Here is an 18399-nt window from a genome sequence, read left to right on the forward strand (position 1 = left end):
CGGATGATAGGGTTCATTGCATATTCCGATAGTGTCCCCAAGTGGCCACCGGTGACCGGTTCCGGAGTGATCAGGTTAGGTCATAAGACATCGGCATGACCTCAGATGGACATAACTTTCAATTTCATGAAGTTTGATACGTCGGATGATAGGGTTCATTGCATATTCCGATAGTGTCCCCCAGTGGCCACCGGTAACCGGTTCCGGAGTGACCAGGTTGGGTCAGAGGACATCGGCATGACCTCAGATGGTCATAACTTTCAATTTTATGAAGTTTGATACGTCGGATGATAGGGTTCATTGCATATTCCGATAGTGTCCCCCAGTGGCCACCGGTAACCGGTTCCGGAGTGACCAGGATGGGTCAGAGGACATCGGCATGACCTCATATGGTCATAACTTTCAATTTCATGAAATTTGATACGTCGGATGATAGGGTTCATTGCATATTCCGATAGTGTCCCCCAGTGGCCACCGGTAACCGGTTCCGGAGTGACCAGGATGGGTCAGATGACATCGGAATGACCTCAGATGGTCATAACATGCTATTGCATGAAGTTTGATATGCAACATGACGGGTTTCTAGCGTGACAATTATTGAAACCGTTTTAGTGGTACCCTGGAACCGGTTCCGGATTGGCCACAGTTGGCCAGAACCGATACCAAACAGTCAGGGGTAGTATGTAGTATCCTTCTGCAATGGTTTGCAAAATAATCCGTTTCAAAAGACTGGTCCGTGTGACGGTTTTATGTCAAAAACTGCAAAAATCAAGTTTTCCGGAAGTTCCGGGTTACCGGAACCGGTGGCCACTATGGACCAATTATTTTTTCTGGGGCTTAAAATTCAGGTTATTATCTGTCGAATGCAACCGGAAGCAACCTGCTATGTGCAATCGTTTCGGAGATACAGGTCCTCAAAGTAGGGGCCTCAAAAAGGACTTTTTTCGGTTATAGCAGGTTCCCGGTGGCCACGGTGTCCAAAACCGGTTCTGCCGGTCGGATTCAGAAAGTAGACATCCTAGCCTTTCATTTGCGGCCAAGACATCCAAAATTGGTTACAATCTCGAATTTTGGCAGCCGAAAACATTTCTGGGTCCTATAGACCCGGAATACCATTCGTGTATGTAGAAAACGAAGACCATGGCCAGGTTAAGGACCAAAAAAGTATACAAATCAATATTCCCCTAAAAATTCCTAATTCTTAGGAGAACCACATTCTCACACGCCGTGCTCCCGCTTCGTAACCTGATAACAGCTGCAACCGCGTGCGATGGAAAAATTGTCGATTATTTTGTTTATTCTCCATCATTCCACGCCGAGGCAATCAGCTGAGCTCTGTTTAAACTCTGTGCAAGCCCCACAGACACAGGGATTACAACCACACAACCTTATCGAGCTTAAATTTTCCCTCGGATTGCTACGATCCCTTCGAACTACGGCGCGTGCAAGGCCTACTACTGAATTTGCTAAGCGCTGCCTGGTTCAGGGACCTCTCGCGCCATTGTCAACCACTCGTGAGCTGGAATGTTTTCCCCGTAGACTGTGATTAGTCGTCAAGGCACAACACACCCTCTCGAGAAACCGGGCGCGCGCGGCCATCACGGCCAATCAGCAATAATAAAATGTGCCCTGGAACAACAACGCGTTGCTGATTTGAAAAACTTCGTCACGCTGCACTACTGTAATATAGGATGATGATGATTTCGAACGAACATGGAGGAGAGCAAAATATTTGTTCATCCATAATCTCGGCGTGTACTTCAAGCTGATAATCAGCAGGCAGGACCCCAATCGAACAGAACACATAAAGAGCGCATCCCTTCGGCGAGCGTGATCAGTTGTTCGCTATTATTACAAAAACGAGGACGTCCGCCGTAGTTCAACAGAATCGAATCGTACGAGAAGTTTTCAAAGTTCGACTAGCAACAAGCGGCGAGTGCAAAGTGGGGACGAAGACAGAAAAACGCAAATCAAGCCAATTTAGACAATAAAGTTGAAGAGTGCAAAAAAAAGTTTAAAGTGAAGTGTGGGGTTGAGTTTCAACTTGTGCAACAGTAGGCGAAAATGAATCGGTGAGCTTCAGTGTTTGCACGACGATGAAAAAATATAATAAAAATAAAAATGATAAAAATTCAAGCACTTACCTCGAAAGCGACAAGATCATGTGATATGTGGGCACTATCGTAACACCATTTTTGAAACATGAATCTGCAAATGAGAGATGGAAAAGTGCAAATTAGTGCGAGCTGGCGATTAGTAAAAAGGATCGCCGTTTAAAGGGGCTGAAATATCGTTTAAAAGCAAGAGAAACGGTCATCAAGCCTGAAATAAATAAAAACTAGATTTAAATCCTATAAAAATAGGATTAGGAGATATTTCAAAAAAGTGACCACGTAGTCTATGGACGGTCCCTATCTGTTTAAATCGAGATTTTGTTCGGGGTGTTTTATTGCATCTTCTGAAATTTAAATTTCACTAAAATGGTGTTTAAATTTGGTTGCCGATGCGAAAAAACAGCTTATATCCCACACTGCTAATGGGAGCCTGATAAAAATCCCGGTTTATCCATTCATTCCTAATGTAAACATCAACTGACGTGAGCAGGATAGCCTGATTGTATACACTTCGTATTTGGCATGATTATCCATACGATTTGGTAGGGAAAAGGTAACTTTTTCAGTTATGGGCATTTTTTGGAATATAAGCCATTTTTGCGATTCATGTCAACATCATAGGCAAATAGGGTATATGTCCCTTTATTGGGCCTTGTGCCTAAATTTTGTCTGCCAAACTTAATTTAACGAAATGTGCATATTACCGAATATTGTAGAATCTGTCACTTGATAATTAATACGTGCTGTCATTATCTTCAATTTGATGAGCAAGAATAAATAACAAACAAAATAACCACTTTTTTCTGGTCAAATTGATACTTAAAAAAAGACACATTGACACACCCACGGATCCTAGGAGCAATAGACCCAAAATAGGGACAAAAAATGTTTTAGTATTTGGATCATTTTTGGCAAGAAGTTGGTCTATAATTTTAGATGATTGCAGACTGGATTTCATCATGTGTAGTTTTGGTATTCTTTTGATTTTTATATTTTAATGATTTTTTTATATTTTTTTATCAACACTTTATGATGACATTTACTTTCTAATAAAATGTTTTAACTTTGACCAAAATATGAGATCGATCCGACCTATACCGCCTACTAGTCTCTCACCGTAAAAAGTTGTGTCTTTCGATTCGAATTTTTTTTCTTCAATTTGATGAGCAAGAATTAATAACTTTTTCTTCTTAAAATTTAATAAGAAATAAACGAACAAAATAACCACTTTTTTCTTGGCAAATTGCTACTTAAAAATAGACACATTGAAAGTCGGATCCTAGGAGCAATAGAACCAAAATAGGGACAAAACATGTTTTAGTATTTGGATAATTTTTGGCAAGAAGTTGGTCTATAATTATAGATGATTGCAGACTGATTACGAAAATTTTAGCACCCAAAAAAGTATAGTTCACCGCTTCAATTTTGATGCCCTGCGCGTCAAAAAACCCCAGTTTTTAGCTTCAAAAAAATATATCTCAGAATCCTCCTCGCATTTTTGAGTATATTACGTAAAATGTCCCGAGGAATCAGATAAAACATGTATTTTCTGCTTTAAATTTACTTTTACACGGAAAAAATTCACTTCGAATAACGAAAAAAATAAATTTGCATTGTCTTATTTTTATCGTTGAGCTTAAGCCCATTAACTACTCTTTTGTGATTTAGAATTTTGAAATCCAATAAGACGGCTAAAATGGCGGTGATGAAATATTGAAAAAATGCATTTTGTTAAACAACCAACTATTCAAATTTTACTAAAATGAAGGGGCAGAATTCGAATTTGATGTTAAAAGTAAGAAAATAAAAAATAAGAAAAAAACATTTTTTTGTTCATGATTCGATTATCCGAAGTCCCATACAAACCTTCGGATAATCGAACTTTGTATAATCGAGTCCGGACAGTAGTACACTTTTTAAGGGGATAAGGAAATTCTCCACGGATCCCCAAATACAAATAATGTTGTAGCCCACAAGTATTTTTTAGAGAAAATCTGACTGGGGGAACAAATACTTTTAATAACTTTTATATTGACCTAAGCAGTGAATTTCTGTAAGTTCGAGATTATTAAAAAAAAAATGGATTTTCGGCATTCAATAAATATTCCCACAAACATCTAATAACATTAGAAAAAATGCAAAAACGAGTGGACTTTATTAATATCTTTGAGTCGTTTAAAAAATAAAACTATGCGTGATAAATTCAGTTTAGTTGATTTTTCTTCTTAGTAGAGCCTAGTATTGATCATGAACAAACGTTACCTTGCGCTCGCGATCTCCTTTGGAACAGTCGCGTGTGCCCGCCTTCCTCCTTCCGTCACATCACACTATCACATTATACACGAGTGCGGCCTCCTGGAACCCGGGCCCCGGCCGCCGGCTCACTTCCCCGTCCAACCCTTCCAGAACGAGGTCACCGAAGCGACGGCACTGGTCATGAGACTGGTGGTTGCGGCGGCGGCGGCGCCCGCATGCTGACCTGTTCCGGCCGCCGCCATCGCCGCTTGGTAGTGGAGGGTATTGCCGTACGGGGTGTTGGCTGGGTGGAGCGTGACCGGGGACGGCGGCGGGAGGTTGCTCGGGACGGCTTCCCACTCCTGCTGGAGGTTCGATTCGTCTGAAAGGTGTGAGGTTTGAGGTTTTGGGTTGGGTTTTTGTGGGGTTGTTTGAGGTCTTACCATCCGAATCGGAATCTTCTCCGGCGCCGAGGTGCTGCGTGAGGGCACTGTCCGCCAGTTCGTTGAGGCAAAAGTTACGATCCATCGGAGCGAGGCGGCCCAGGTTGGCGTGGGTTGGGTTCATGAGTTTTTGGAGGTTCTCGAGGGTGTGCGTGGGTCGCAGTTCGTTGAGGCGACAGCCCTGCGTGTAGCAGAGGTACAGGATGTTGGCGTTCAGTCGGGCCACCTTCCGGTTGAACTGGGCCTCGGACAGGGCCGTGGTGCAGAAGTCGCTGTACGCGAGCTTGTACGGTAGGCGGATGTCCAGGTAGAAGCACATGATCTGTACGAGCTGGCTGGTGTAGGTCAGCGCAGCGGCGATTGTGTGGGCCGGATTCCGGCTGGCCACGTTCTTGGAAGCGTCTTCACCGGCTTTCCCCGTGCCACCGACGACGGAAACGTCCGTCGCCGGAGTGACCGTGGCCCAGTCGTTGTACGCGGAATAGTTTCCATTGCCGGGCAGTGCCGGAGCAACTATGATGTGTTGAATCTCGCCGAAACTGTCCTGCAGGATCCACTTCCCTCGGACGTAGGCCGTCCGGGTGGCCTCGGAGATTTCGTTGATGGTGTTTTTGCTCTCGCCGTCACTGCTCGAGAAACTACTCCGATTGCTGATGGCTTGCGAAATTGGAAAGATGAACTTGACCAACTTGTCGACGTGGTCACGCTTCAGCTGTCGTAGCTTCTCCTGCAGTTCCGTAAGACACTCCCGACGTCGTTCGCTCTCGTCCAGCTTCGACAGGACGTAATCTCCAATTATCCGGACCTTCTTATCGCACTGTGGCAGTTTTATTCGCAGACTACGATTCGATTCGTGCAGCTCCTTCTTCAGATCCAACAGCCGCGCCACATTGCCCCGCCGGAGTTCCATCAACTTCCGGATGTTCTGGATATTCTCCGCCTTCTGCTTAATCTCGGCCCTCAGCTGGCAGGCCAACCTCTGCCGCGTCAACATCTGGACGCATTTGTTCTCCAACGTGGCGTGTGCCGTTTTGAGATTCTTGTAACGCAGCTGCTTCTCCGAGAACCTGCATAAGACAACCCGGTCTTAAATCCTGACTCACGACCACCTAAAATCCAACTCACCTCTCCAGCAGATGGTGGGACGAGTGCAAAAAGTCCCCGTTCCGGATGCAACTCTTGCAGTGAAAATGACGCCTCGAGTAGCAGCACAGCGGACACCGCTGCCCACTCCCGCTCAGATTGGAATCGTCGTCCTCGTTGCCGAACGAAATGTGAAAGTTCTCCGGGGCACCACCCTCCGAAATCAGATCCATGACGGAACTCGAAGCTGACGAAACTGCGCAAAACTTTTACGACTGCAGCTAGCTACTGCGAGTGGAGGACACCAACCACAGCAGGCTCTGAACAGAACTGCTAGATCGATGACGGAACGTAAACACACTTGACACAAACACTCTTTGTGCGTTTTTTCGACGCAATTTTCGTCAGATTTCTGACCCTCTTCCTACTAGTGCTGCACTAAAACGGTGTGTAATGTCTTAATTTTGCTACTAAACAGCGCAACCACTAATTCACTAATGTAAGCTCACTCACTCTCTCTCTATTTACGTAGCGCAAGTCGCAATCACAAAGCAAGCGAGGAAAAAAACGAGTTGACTTTTCATTCTTGGCTTTGTATAGGTGAGCACTTGTCAGCTGGGATTGATACTACAAGAGCTAGTAAAACATCCTAGAAAAATTAAACAAAAAAAAACAGTTATGAATGTTTGTAAAACTGTAAACGTCACAATCATTACTCTATTATTTTTGCAAAATTTAAACTCCAGTGTTATTTTTAATCTCGTCACCTCCTGCTCTTGTGCAAAACAAAACTGTCATGAAAAACAGAACTGTCAGGCCACAGAGACGGCGTGATTGCACGCACACTAGTGAATCGATCAGCTGATGACTCAGCTGTGTCTGTGGTGCAGAATGAAGATAACGGTAACGGACAGGGTGGCTACTTCTCAAAATCTGCATTCAAATTATGTTTAAATTTTATTTTTTGATTAAATTTGTACTGGCCAATTTTAAAATCTTGACTTTTTTTTGATAAGGTCCTATAAACAAATGTAAACATTGAGTGTATCCCTTTCACACCTTATGTCAAAGTCGATCGGAGTAAGCGGGATACACTCAATGTTTTCATTTGTTTATAGTACCTTATCAAAAAAAAGTCAAGAAATGGTCTAGTGTATCTTATCAATCTTATTTTTCTTTTTTTCGCATTTCACACAAAAAACTTTTTTTTTGTTTTTATATTAACCTTTTTGCATTTCTGGAGGTTTTTTGAAAAGGTCCAATGAACCAAATTTCCAGTTGTTGCTTTTTGGGTGTTTTTGAAACTGCCTTGAGTCAGGAGACAAAACACCCAAAAAGCGAAAACTGAAGATTTGGTTTATTTTACCTTTTAAAAAAATCTCCAGTTTTGCATATCTAGAGTTTTTTTTCAAAGGTCCTATGAGCTATTGTCTTTCATATATTTATAGAACCTAAAAACTCTAGATATATATTTTAAGTTTTAATGTAAAAATTAGCTAATGAAATCTATTTTTTAAAAGATCCTTTAAACACATCTAGACTTTTTTTTATTATGTCCTATAAAGAAATGTAAACATTGGGTGCATCCCGCTTACTCCGATGGACATTGACATGAGGTGTGAAGGGCATACCCGCAATGTTTACATTTCGCGACTTTTTCTTAAGGACCTAAAAGCTATGGGATTCCCTATGTTTAGTGGACCTTTTCATAGAAAACTCTAGATTTGTCTATAGGACCCTATAAAAAAAGTGTAGATATCCAGACTTTTTTTTTGATTAGGTCCTATAAAAATATGAAACACAATAGCTTATTGGACCTTTTCAAAAAAATATCAAGATATGAAACACAACAGCTTATAGGACCTTTAAAAAAAACTCTAGAATTTTTGTGTCTGTATTTTTTCAAATTAAAAAAAAATCTTCCAACAGCAAAAATGGCTAGAAAAACGGAGATGTTTAAAATTTTATGGTGTTACAATATTTAACTTTGAAGATAAACAAACTTCTTTTATATAAAGGTCTCTATAGAATAAAGAAACGTCAATACAACAAATATTGATTCTCGTTTGACTTACGAATTATTAGTAAAAAGTGCATGGAAAATTTTTAAAGGTGCAAATACAATCTATAGTTTTCTTTTTAAAAAGAAAAAAAAGGTCCTATAAACAAAATTTTACATTTATGCTTTTTAGGTGTTTTTAGAACCGCATTGAGTCAGGGGTATTCAAAAACACCCAAAAAGCAAAAAATGAAAATTGAAATCAACAGTTTCTGAATTCAACAGCTCGACTGCCGTTCTACGCATACGCATAAAAACGGGCAAAATGATGAAGATGAAGATGATTTTTAAATTAATAAATTTAGAATTGTAGAATTTCCAAATTCTAGAAATATATTTTTTTTATTTCTCGATAAAAGATTTTTAAATCCTAGATTTTAAGGGTTTCGGAATGTTCAATTAAGGCTGATACAAATTTTATTAAAAGTTTTTGTCAACCCCTCTTCAAAGTCGGCCTGAAAAATCAGAGGGCAAAAAAAATATTTTTTCAAAAGGTTTAAAAGTTCAATGGTGCAATCAACTGAAATCAATTTAAAATGCATTCCCCTGAGTTTAGAATCCTTTTTAGCATGTTTAGGTTAATTTAACAATCTTTTGAATTTTAGTTAATTTTCTATGTACAAAACCGCAAAAAATGTTTTTTTCTCGCATTTTTTTGTTTTTCGTCAAATCAAACATTTTTTGAAAAACTAATGATTGCATATCAACTGTGCGGGTGTAATGCCTTTTTCATAGTTTTTTCATTGAAATGTTAAAATTATGGCTTGTAATTTCAATTGTTATATTTATTTTTTATGCCCCGGGGCCAGAGTCGAGGGTCAATAACTTTGAAAAATATTTGCATCGGCCTAAGGATTCAAAAAAAAAGTAATCTATTTAAGTCTTAATATGTTTTTAGAATTTCAGATTTTTTTTTTGTCTTTTTCATATATTATTTAAACCATTTTTTTATATTTCTTGAGTTGTGGAATAATCGAAATTGAAGAATTATTCAATTATAACTCAAAATTTTCAATTTTTGTAGTCAATCTATCGACAATCATTGAATTAAGTATTTTAGAATCTTTGAAATTTTTCATAAATAAAAATTGAATTAAATTATTTTTTTTTCATTTTTTCTTATTTGAGTGAGTGGTTCAACTAATGTTTTCAAAATTGTTTCAATATTTTTTAAAAGTTATATGTATTTCAAAATACAAAGTTTTTGGAAAAAATATTATGTGTCTAGTAATCACCCTGCGAAAAATAAAAAAACGTAACGGTGCGCCAGGGCTGTAGTCAAGGGTTTCAACATTTAAAGGGACTTTTAAAGGGACCTGTTATTTACACAAACAGATAAACAGCTGATACTTGTAAATAAGAAAATCAAATGTTTCAACGTACCTCCGTCCTCCTTCCGTCTTGCAGAGCACTCTTCGGCAGCCTGGTGGCCATATCCGCCTCGTCGGAATCGACCACAACGACGGCCTCTTCGGTGATCGCAACGGGCACGTCGGCCCAGGAAATTCACACCGCCCGGCGGAACAGCTTGCCGGCGGCCCCCATCTTCAAACCTCTGCTCAAGCAGCAGCAGCCAAGTCACACTTTGTCCACCACCGGCAAGATGACAAATGACCGAGCGGCCTCCACGGGCCCGGCGCCGGTTCTGGCCAAACGGATAGCCGAAGCGCGGGAGGTGCTCAAGAGCGCGCAGATTGTGTGCTTCGACGTGGACTCGACGATCATCACGGAGGAGGGCATCGACGAGTTGGCGCAGTATTGTGGCAAGGGTTCCGAGGTGGCCGCGTTGACCAAGGAAGCGATGGGCGGCAGTATGACCTTCCAGGAGGCACTCCGGCGGCGGCTGGACATTATCAAACCGTCGCAGCGACAGATTCGGGAGTTTTTGAAGACGCACCCGAGCACGATCTCCGGTGGAGTGCGGGAGTTGATTGACCAGCTGAGGCGGAACAGTGCGGAGATCTACCTGGTCAGTGGGGGGTTTGACTGTCTGATTGAGCCGGTGGCGGACGCGCTGGAGATTCCGCTCTGCAATCTGTTTGCGAACAAGCTGTATTTTCACTTTAATGGTAAGTTTGATGATTGTTTTGTTTTTTTTTAATTACTGTATATTAATTTAAGAATCTTAGAACTTTAATATTACTTTATTATTATTTTTAGGAAATTTAGAATTAGGATAAAAAAAATATAGAGTTTTGGATTTCAGGTTCAACAATTTTTAGAATCCAGCATATTTTTTTTAAGTTTTCATTTTTAGATAATTTAGCAATTCGGTAATCCAAAATTTAGAATTCTAGGATAAAAAATAAAAGAATAGAATTATAGGCAATTTTTAAAATTAAATATTTCAGAAATTTTAAAATTTTGGATTTCAGTTTCAAGAAATTTAAGAATCTTACACATGTTTTATTAATGTGGAGTTTTTTTAAGGTTGTATATTTTTTGCTTTTTGGGCGAGGCGATTTTAAAAACATCCAAAAAGCAAAATTTCAAAATTTTGTATTTTGAAATCTTGAAAAAACTATATTTTTTTATATTTTGAAAAAATAGAAAATTTAAAATTCGATTTTTTTTTGGAAATTTAGAATTTAAGATTTCAAAAAACAATAAAAATATAGAATGTTGGATTAACAATTTCTAGAATTTAAAGAATAAAAAAAATCTTTATATGTTTTAGAAATTTAAGAACATCATAAATTTTTTATTTTAAAACTATAGAATTTTTATATTTTTTAAAGAAGGTAGAACATAATGATTAGGATTATTTATTTTTTTCATTTTAGACTGTGACCATCCAAAAATGACAGCATTTGGAAGATTTATTTATTTTTTAGTTATTTTCAATTTAAGAATTTCAGAGTATGAGATCTGAACAATTTAAGAATTTTAGAAATTGTAAATCATAAATCTCTAGAATTTTACTGAATAGGATTTAAGAACTCTACAAACTTTCTTTTTCTGAGTTCTCAATTCTCGGGCGAGATTTCACCGTGACCTCTGACACTAATTTTCGTTTTTCTCCAAAATTTAACAAAATTTAATTTATTTTTAGTTTGGGGCACTTGAAGGACGTGTAGATGAACAATCTCAATCATTTTTGATATTGTTTTTTCGTAAGTAGGTCAAATACCGATGCAAAAAGGACTTTGTTTACCAATGGCTCTTACAGCTTTTTGAAAACTAATTCGATAATTAGAGATTAAACAAATTTTAAAATAAAAAAAAACGAAATAAGTATTTTAGAGTATTTTTTAATTAAAATAAATTTTATAATTAATATTTTTAAAATTTGAATTGTATACTTTTAAAATTTGAGAATTTTTCACATGGAATTCAACATTTACAGAATATAATATTAGCATCTGATAAAAAAATGTAGTATTTTAGAATCTTAGAAATTATAAGAATTATGTAGTTTAAGTATGAGATTTTTTAAATGCAAGTCATCTAAAGATATTTATTAAATTTCAGATTTCCAGATTCTATTCAAAATTTCGGATATTGAAATTCGGGATTTAAAATTTTTTAAGGGTGTAGATAAGTATTTTAGAATTAATGATTTTTTTTTTAATTTCTGAAATTAAAAATTTGAAAATATAAGGATTTCAGAATTTGAGAATCCAGAAATATAGAATTGAAGATTTTCAAATCTTTATTTTTTTTAATTTTTGAATTTGGGGGTCTTCCAGTATTCAAGAATTAAAGCTGCTTAGAATTTCTAAAATTTATTATTTTAAGATTAAATTTTATTTTTAGTATTCTTTTTTTTTTTTTTTTGGAGGGTGATCCAGCCGCACATCGTTGATGTCGAAACCTCTAAACTGGGCCCTCGTCCTGTCACGTCCGTCAGTAGTCTTGTCGTACATTACAACTAGAATCAGATCTGCCAATGAATTAGTACACTTCGACCAAATAAACACTGACGCTGTATGGATCTGACTCTAGAATAAATGCACAGTTGTGTGTTATTCATAAGTCCAAAATGTTCAATTATTCATATAAGTCCAAATATTCATTTGCTAACTACTTTGGATTGAAAATCTAAACTTTAATCTAAAATCCTCTAAACTTAATGTTCAAAAGTAAACGTTCCTTTAACTGTTGTAGTACTACTTCTATCAAAAACAATAAAAATTTATGAACTGATATACAAATAGGATAGAAATCGCGATTTGAAAAAGAAATGACCATTTACGTCAAAAGATCCGTAGTTCCTCGATTCGCAACAATGGTCGATACAACCATAATCCGAAAACCGTTAGTTCAACAGATCAACGAATTTTGTCCGATATCATTACATTATTGATTGATCGAGACTCTATGGACAATTTGACATAAAAGAATGCCTAGTATTCTACATCAATCAAAGTTTATTGACAGCATTACACTTACTTAACATTTGAACTAAATTTATCATCAAATAGATTTGGAAAGCATACAGATTTATTTTAAATGCTAATGCTAAGCAACAAATCAATTGTACTATCCTGAAGTCCCACCTAAATCCCACATTGTGATAGTGAAAAAGTCACAGAAGCAGCGGTGTCTTGTGCAATTGTGATATTTTCACTATCGGAGAACTACCTAGTTCACGAAGACAGCTTATCGGTCGACGCTTAAGCCCTGGGGCTGCGGCAAAGCGAGTTCTCGTAGCATGAAGTGGTGTCCATAGTGCTTATAAAAAATAATGTATACCCAAATTTTAACGAATGCACTAGGATCAAATCATGCCCCTTGACTTTACAAGGCCCAGGGAAATTTTATTTTTAGTATTCTAGAATCAAATACCGATCAATGAAATGATTTGCAAACAAAAAGCTTTAAAGTAAGGTGTTTTTTCAGTTTTCTTTAAACTTCAGAATTCAGAATGGGATTGTAAAATTTTAGTATTTAAATTTATGGATTTTTGTACATTTAAATTTCAAACGCTTTTTAATATAATCAACATTTTTATTTTTTATTTTTGTTTTTTTTTTATTTGAACCTTTCAATTTTCAAATATTTTTAATTCTTTAAAATATCCGTTTTCTCAGTTTTTCTTTTATTTTTTATCGATGAATTTTAAAACCTTAATTTTTTTATGTTTTTCAATTTAACAAAAAACTTGTTTTGAATTTTTGAAATATTTAAATATTTACTAATACTGGATTTTAATATTTTAGAAAAAAATTAAGAAATTAAATATTGGAACATTTTTTATGTTTCCAAAAGCTCAAGTTTATAACTATTTTCTCTAATCCTGTAATTATTAAGCATTAAAATTCTAAATTGCCGAGTTTTCAAAATTTGAGGATAATAAATTTATTTTTTTTCGAATTTTTAAGTTATAAAATTCAAAAGTCGTTAGTTTTATTTTTTTAACTTATCGGAATCCAAATATTTTGGTCGCAATGCAATAAAAACCGTATTTTTTTTTCAGGCAGTTACGCCGGATTCGACACAAACCAGGTGACGTCCAAGTCCGGCGGTAAGGGCGAGGCCATCAAGCAGATCAAGGGACGCTTCAACAGCAACAAGGTCGTGGCCATGATCGGGGACGGCATGACGGATCTGGAGGCGTGTCCACCGGCAGATCTCTTCATTGGTGAGTTCGTCTTTACAGCGTATAGAGTAGGGACATTTCTCAACCTTTCTTCTTGTTCATTCAGGTTACGGAGGAAACGCCGTCCGGGAAGAGGTCCAGAAGCGCGCCACCTACTACGTGACCAACTTTGCCGACATTCTGTGGTGATAGGTGTAAACTCTACCACGCCGTGTGTACATATCCTTATCGATTTAGTTAATTAAACAATTGCTACAACCGCTCTACTATTCTATAATCATTGTAATGCGCAAAATATTTATTGTTTGTTTGTTTGTTTTTCACTGATGATGACAATAAGTTAGCTTTACTTCTTTGCTTGCAAAGAAAAAACGACGTCGAATCGTCGAAAAACCAATTGAAGAAGGGGGCGGGCGGAGAGAAAAAAGAGAGACTTGCCTCGCTCTTGTTGGCTGCTTAGATCCGCTGGTACAGATACAGATAGCCGAGCTCCTTGGGTGGATTCTGCGAGATCGCCACCTTGTTGTCGTTGAAGATCACCCACTGGCCGTCCTTGAGGATGTGGCACACGTAGTGGCCAACTTGGGACGAGGTGCCCATGTGCGAGATGAACGCCACCAGTTTGTACTCTGTAAAAAGGGGGATTTATATAGGGACACTTCACGCAGACGCCATTGCTCCAATCTCTTCGGTAGTCGCATGTTTTTGGCGCGACTGCCGAAGGGACGAATTTAGGGACACTTCACACAGACGCCATTGCTCCAATCACGACACAACGAATCGAGAAATTAATAAGCATGCCCCCCAAGCCGACTTACTTCCGGGTCCATCACGATACTGCGAGGCGCTGGAAGTGGCCGCCGCAGTCGGTTCCACCGACTCGCCGGCGGCCTCCCCAAACGCAATGCTGTCCAGCTCGTCCGGATGCGAGAAGATCCAATCGACGGCCCGTTCCGTGTTGTTCTGCGTCTCCTTGAGCGCCTTGGTGGCCTGCGCGTCGGTGAATCCCATTCCCATCAGCATTTCCAGCCCCATCGGGTCGGGGACGAAGGCGGAGGCGGCGTTCTTGCCAGTGTCCGTGCCGGGTGGGACGAACGGGGTGGCAAAGTCCGCGTCGGCGATGTGTTCCATGATCCACTGGGTTGCGGCTTCGGCGCCGGAATTTTTGGTGAAGAAGATGGCCCGCTTGCAGGCCTCTGGTGGGAAGCCCATGGCCATGAGTTGCTCCATGACGGCGGGGTCCATCGGGGGAGGGGTTGGGGCTTTGCCGACCAGTTCGGGGAGTTCTTCCTCGTGGGGTTGTTTGCCGGTGCCGCGGAGGGTTTCCAGGTCGAGGATTTCGGGAATGTCGATGGCCACGTCCAGCTTGACCGAGGTCCAGTCTTCTTTGAGGGTGAACTTTTTCAGATGGAGCATGAGGAAGTCCGGCATGGTGGCCAGTTTGGTGGTCTTCTTGGCAGTGGTTTTAGCGTTGATGGCCGTACTGTAGAACTGTTCAACGGTTTCCGGCTGGGCAAAAGTGTCCAGACAGGAGCTGAGCGGGATTTTTGGGCGTACCAGCGCTTCTGGATCCAGTCGGCGACCTTCCTTTTCGGCGAGAGCCAGGTCTTCTTCGTACTTTTTCACCTCGGCAATGTTGGTGGCCAGGTTCAGTGGAATCTGCAGCGGCAGGCACCAGTCGTCACGGCGATTGTACATGACCTTGCCACTCGAGCAGCACTCGACGCGGTCTTCGATGCTAAACTTGAGCGCATCCGCCGGGTCAGTCTGATTGCGGGAGTGCTTCTGCAGTGTGTTGACCAAATGCAGGAAGAATTCCTGGGCGTCCTGCTGGTGCTTGGTGGAAAAGTCAGGATGTCCCTTGCCTATCAACGCTTTGAACATGGTCGGAGCGATCCCCGAACTGGAATCGATCGTGTCCATGCTGTTCGCCGACAGCACGCTATACTTGCCACTGCACAGTCCCGTGCCCAGTTTGGCCATCTGGATGTTGAAGTCATTGGCCGGATCCGCCGGATAAGTGTCGAAAAAGTCCTTTCCTCCGTCGACAAATCGCTTCACAAAGTCCGGAACCGTAAACATGACCTGCATCACACTGTTCAGGTAGCACGAATTGCCCAGGTTGCGCATTCCGGTCAGTCCGGGACCAGCGATCGGCTTCAAATTGCTGGCACTTTCGCACAAAATGCCCCACTCGCCAATCTTCTGGTTCAAATCCAGCTCCAGCTCAATCATGGACTTTTCCGTCTTCTCCAGCTGTCCCACGTTGATTCCCCAGTGGGCCAGGTGCTTTACCAGGTACGGATCTTCGACCATGTCGTCCTCCTGATAGCTGTAAACATCTCCCTTCCCGTCGCTCGTGATCGTTCCGAGCTTCACCGCCAACGGATAACGAACCTCCTGGTAGTGGTTCAACGCGTGGTCATTTCCACCGGAACCATCGTAAAACTTCCGTCCACACAGAATCGACCCGTCGGTCAAGTTCAGCCACAGATTGTTGGTCAGTTCGCACCGCTCGCACTTCCAGCCCGTCGGAGGAATCTTCTTCCCGTTGTCCAACTGCAGCAGATTCTGCGCGTGCTGCGACACCTGCCGCACCTCTCCGTCCCAAGTCCCTGCCAGCTGTTCACGCTCCCGCTTAACCGACGCAGCCTCCGCGTTCAACACCGATTCCACCGAATTCTGCACAATCAACGGCAGATCCTGATTCGGGTACGGAAACGAGTCGCCCTCCGGCAGCACCACCACCTTGTAGTGCTCCTTGTACTCGTACTTTTTCTGATCCGCCGCATTGAACCCACCCTCAACCCCAATCGCCAACCGCGTAATCTTCTTCTCCGGTCCCTCCTGCGGCGGTTCCGCCACCTCAATCTTGTCCCTCTTCAGGTGCAAAAACACCCGATTTCCGCTCTTTTCCGCGTACCCCTTCGCATACTCCTGCCCGAACCCCAGGAAGCTGCTCAAACTGACGTACAACCCCGTCTCCGATTCCTAAAACGAAAAAAACAAAAAAATATCCCTCAAATAAAATTCCAACCTCAAAAACCCGCCCCGAAATAATCCCACGAATCTCACCGGATTGTCAAAGCTGTACACGCACTCCTCCTTGTACACGTTATCGTTGGCGCAGGGCACTTTGATCTGGCCGAGCAGCTTCTGCAACGCTTCCATCATCGAAGAGTGGGGACGTTTTTTCGTCGTCGGGTCGCAGGAGGCGGCGGCAGCGTCGTTGTCCAGAGGAATTTTGGAAGGCTTTTTCTTCTCACGGTGGAGCTAAATACGAAAGAATTTCTTTCTAATCACCCACCTAACTGGTGAATCACGCGCGCGCGGTAATTCGGTGACGATTCGCGACAATTTCGCGAATAAAAACAGCGAAACAATGAAAATTATTGGTCGCGGGAGGCAGCGCAGTGATGCAGCAGTTGTTGGGCGGTTTTTTGTTCGTTCTTTCTTTTGTTCGCGAAATCGAGACGTCAAAAAGATAACGCGAAAATGAAAGGAGGGGTAGGAAACTGAAAAAATAACTTTACTAGCTAGGGTGGTTCATAAGCATTTTAAAACTTTGAGATCGAAGATCTCACAATATTTTCACATGTTTACTAATTTCTGACTAAAATTCATCCACATTGATGGAGTACGAAACTATTGAAATTCCTTACATTTCAGAAACTCCAAAATTCTAAAAAAATATCTAAAAATTCTTCAAAAATAGGATTTTTTAAAACTTTTCAAATTCCAATTATATAAAAAAAATGTTTTTTTTTAAATTGAAAATTTGCAGTAGTTTTTATGCATCAAATATTCAAAAATCTATGAAATTCCTAATAATTTTAAATTCTTTTACCTCAAAAACCTGCAGTTCTAAAATTTATGAATTTCCTTAATTTCCAAAAATAAATCTGAAATTCCTAAAACTCTTGATATTCTTAAAATTCAAGAATTAAAAAAACAATAGAGAATTTAAACTTTCTAGAAATAGAAAAAAAATTCAAATCCAAGAATTTTTAAAATTTCAGGAAATTTTGAAATCCATTTTTTTTATTTGAAGATTTTTTAAACTATGTATTTTTTTTGGAAAATAAAAAATGGTTTTCTGGAATTAGAGAAACTGATTTAGAAATGATTTTTTCCAATCTAAGTATTTCATGGTTTTCTGAAATCTTAGATTTTTTGAATTTTTTTGGATTTTTAAGATTTTAGAAAAAATTGTGAAATTGTGAATTATAAAATTTGAAGGAATTCCAGAATTTTAGAAATTTCAGTATTATTTTGAATGTTTGGAATTATAAGAGCATAATGAATCTAATGAATTCCAGTTCTCATTTTTTTAACTTAAGATTTTTTAATTAATGTATTTTGAAAGTTTTGGAAATGTGGACATCTATGGTTTTCTGGTATTATAGAATTTTATTTGGGATTTAAAATTTTTTGGATTTTTTTTCAAATCTTAGAATTTTTTGGTTTCCTAGATTTTAAGATTTTTTTGAATTTCTGGATTTCTAACATTTCAGAGATTTTAAGATTTGACAAATTTGTGAATGTGTGAATTATAGAATTTCAAGGATTTTTAGAATTTTAGAAACTTAAGTATTATTTTAAATGTTTGGAATTATAAGAACTTAATGTTTGGATTTTTTTTTGAAAAGATCCAATAAACCAAATGTCCAGTTATTGCTGTTTGGGTGTTTTTGAAACCACCTTGAGTCAGGGGTATTAAAAAACACCCAACAAGCAAAAATTTGGCTTAAAAAAAACTCCAGATGTATTCCAGCAATATTATGAATTATGGGAAATCTGGAAAATTTGGATTTCAGGATGTTTTAAATTTTAGAAATATAATAATAGGAATATATCTGGATTTTTTTTTGTTTTATGGAATTTTAGCAGTGTTTCAAGCTTTTGAAGCTTCGAGATTTTTAG

At 39.4% G+C, this 18399-nt stretch overlaps 3 protein-coding genes across 5 annotated transcripts in view; 1 reads left to right on the forward strand and 2 right to left on the reverse strand.

The window, feature by feature from the left end:
* The window catches only part of LOC120423688 (beclin 1-associated autophagy-related key regulator), a 148103-nt gene extending 141292 nt beyond the window's left edge, over positions 1–6811 (reverse strand). The window contains exons 1-5 of one of the 2 annotated variants that reach the window (XR_008212071.1): positions 6592–6811; positions 5918–6524; positions 4793–5859; positions 4377–4731; positions 2145–2208 (exon numbers count right to left, since the gene is read on the reverse strand). Coding sequence is in view for 1 of the 2 variants with exons in the window: in XM_039587580.2 (XP_039443514.1) it covers positions 4496–4731; positions 4793–5859; positions 5918–6108 (1494 nt within the window). In the remaining variant the exon portion in view is untranslated. Of the gene's footprint in view, positions 1–2144; positions 2209–4235; positions 4732–4792; positions 5860–5917; positions 6525–6591 lie in introns of those variants that run through there. The other variant, XM_039587580.2, reaches the window with a different exon arrangement.
* The window catches only part of LOC120423692 (phosphoserine phosphatase), a 29640-nt gene extending 15867 nt beyond the window's left edge, over positions 1–13773 (forward strand). The window contains exons 1-4 of one of the 2 annotated variants that reach the window (XM_039587588.2): positions 1598–2072; positions 9342–10003; positions 13354–13518; positions 13583–13773. In XM_039587588.2, the coding sequence (XP_039443522.1) occupies positions 2065–2072; positions 9342–10003; positions 13354–13518; positions 13583–13665 (918 nt within the window). In that variant the 5' untranslated portion in view covers positions 1598–2064 and the 3' untranslated portion in view covers positions 13666–13773. Of the gene's footprint in view, positions 1–1597; positions 2073–9341; positions 10004–13353; positions 13519–13582 lie in introns of those variants that run through there. The other variant, XM_039587587.2, reaches the window with a different exon arrangement.
* LOC120423685 (ubiquitin carboxyl-terminal hydrolase 5) lies at positions 13741–16931 on the reverse strand. The gene is made up of 3 exons (XM_039587578.2): positions 16552–16931; positions 14295–16467; positions 13741–14105 (listed from the first exon to the last, which is right to left on the reverse strand). Exons 1-3 carry the CDS (start codon positions 16648–16650, stop codon positions 13933–13935), a joined length of 2445 nt encoding a protein of 814 aa, XP_039443512.1. The 5' UTR covers positions 16651–16931; the 3' UTR covers positions 13741–13932.
* Positions 16932–18399: the final 1468 nt, after the last annotated feature.

The sequence above is a fragment of the Culex pipiens genome, chromosome 2 (genome assembly GCF_016801865.2).
Source record: "Culex pipiens pallens isolate TS chromosome 2, TS_CPP_V2, whole genome shotgun sequence".
In the NCBI taxonomy this organism is placed as follows: Eukaryota; Metazoa; Arthropoda; class Insecta; order Diptera; family Culicidae; genus Culex; species Culex pipiens.

Excerpts from the sequence above, each read along its gene's own strand:
- LOC120423685 (XM_039587578.2), bottom strand. The coding sequence starts at position 16,650 with ATGATGGAAGCGTTGCAGAAGCTGCTCGGCCAGATCAAAGTGCCCTGC. Across the intron at positions 16,468-16,551 it reads TGTACAGCTTTGACAATCCG|GAATCGGAGACGGGGTTGTA; the intron begins GTGAGATTCGTG and ends TTTTCGTTTTAG. Across the intron at positions 14,106-14,294 it reads GTATCGTGATGGACCCGGAA|AGTACAAACTGGTGGCGTTC; the intron begins GTAAGTCGGCTT and ends CCCTTTTTACAG.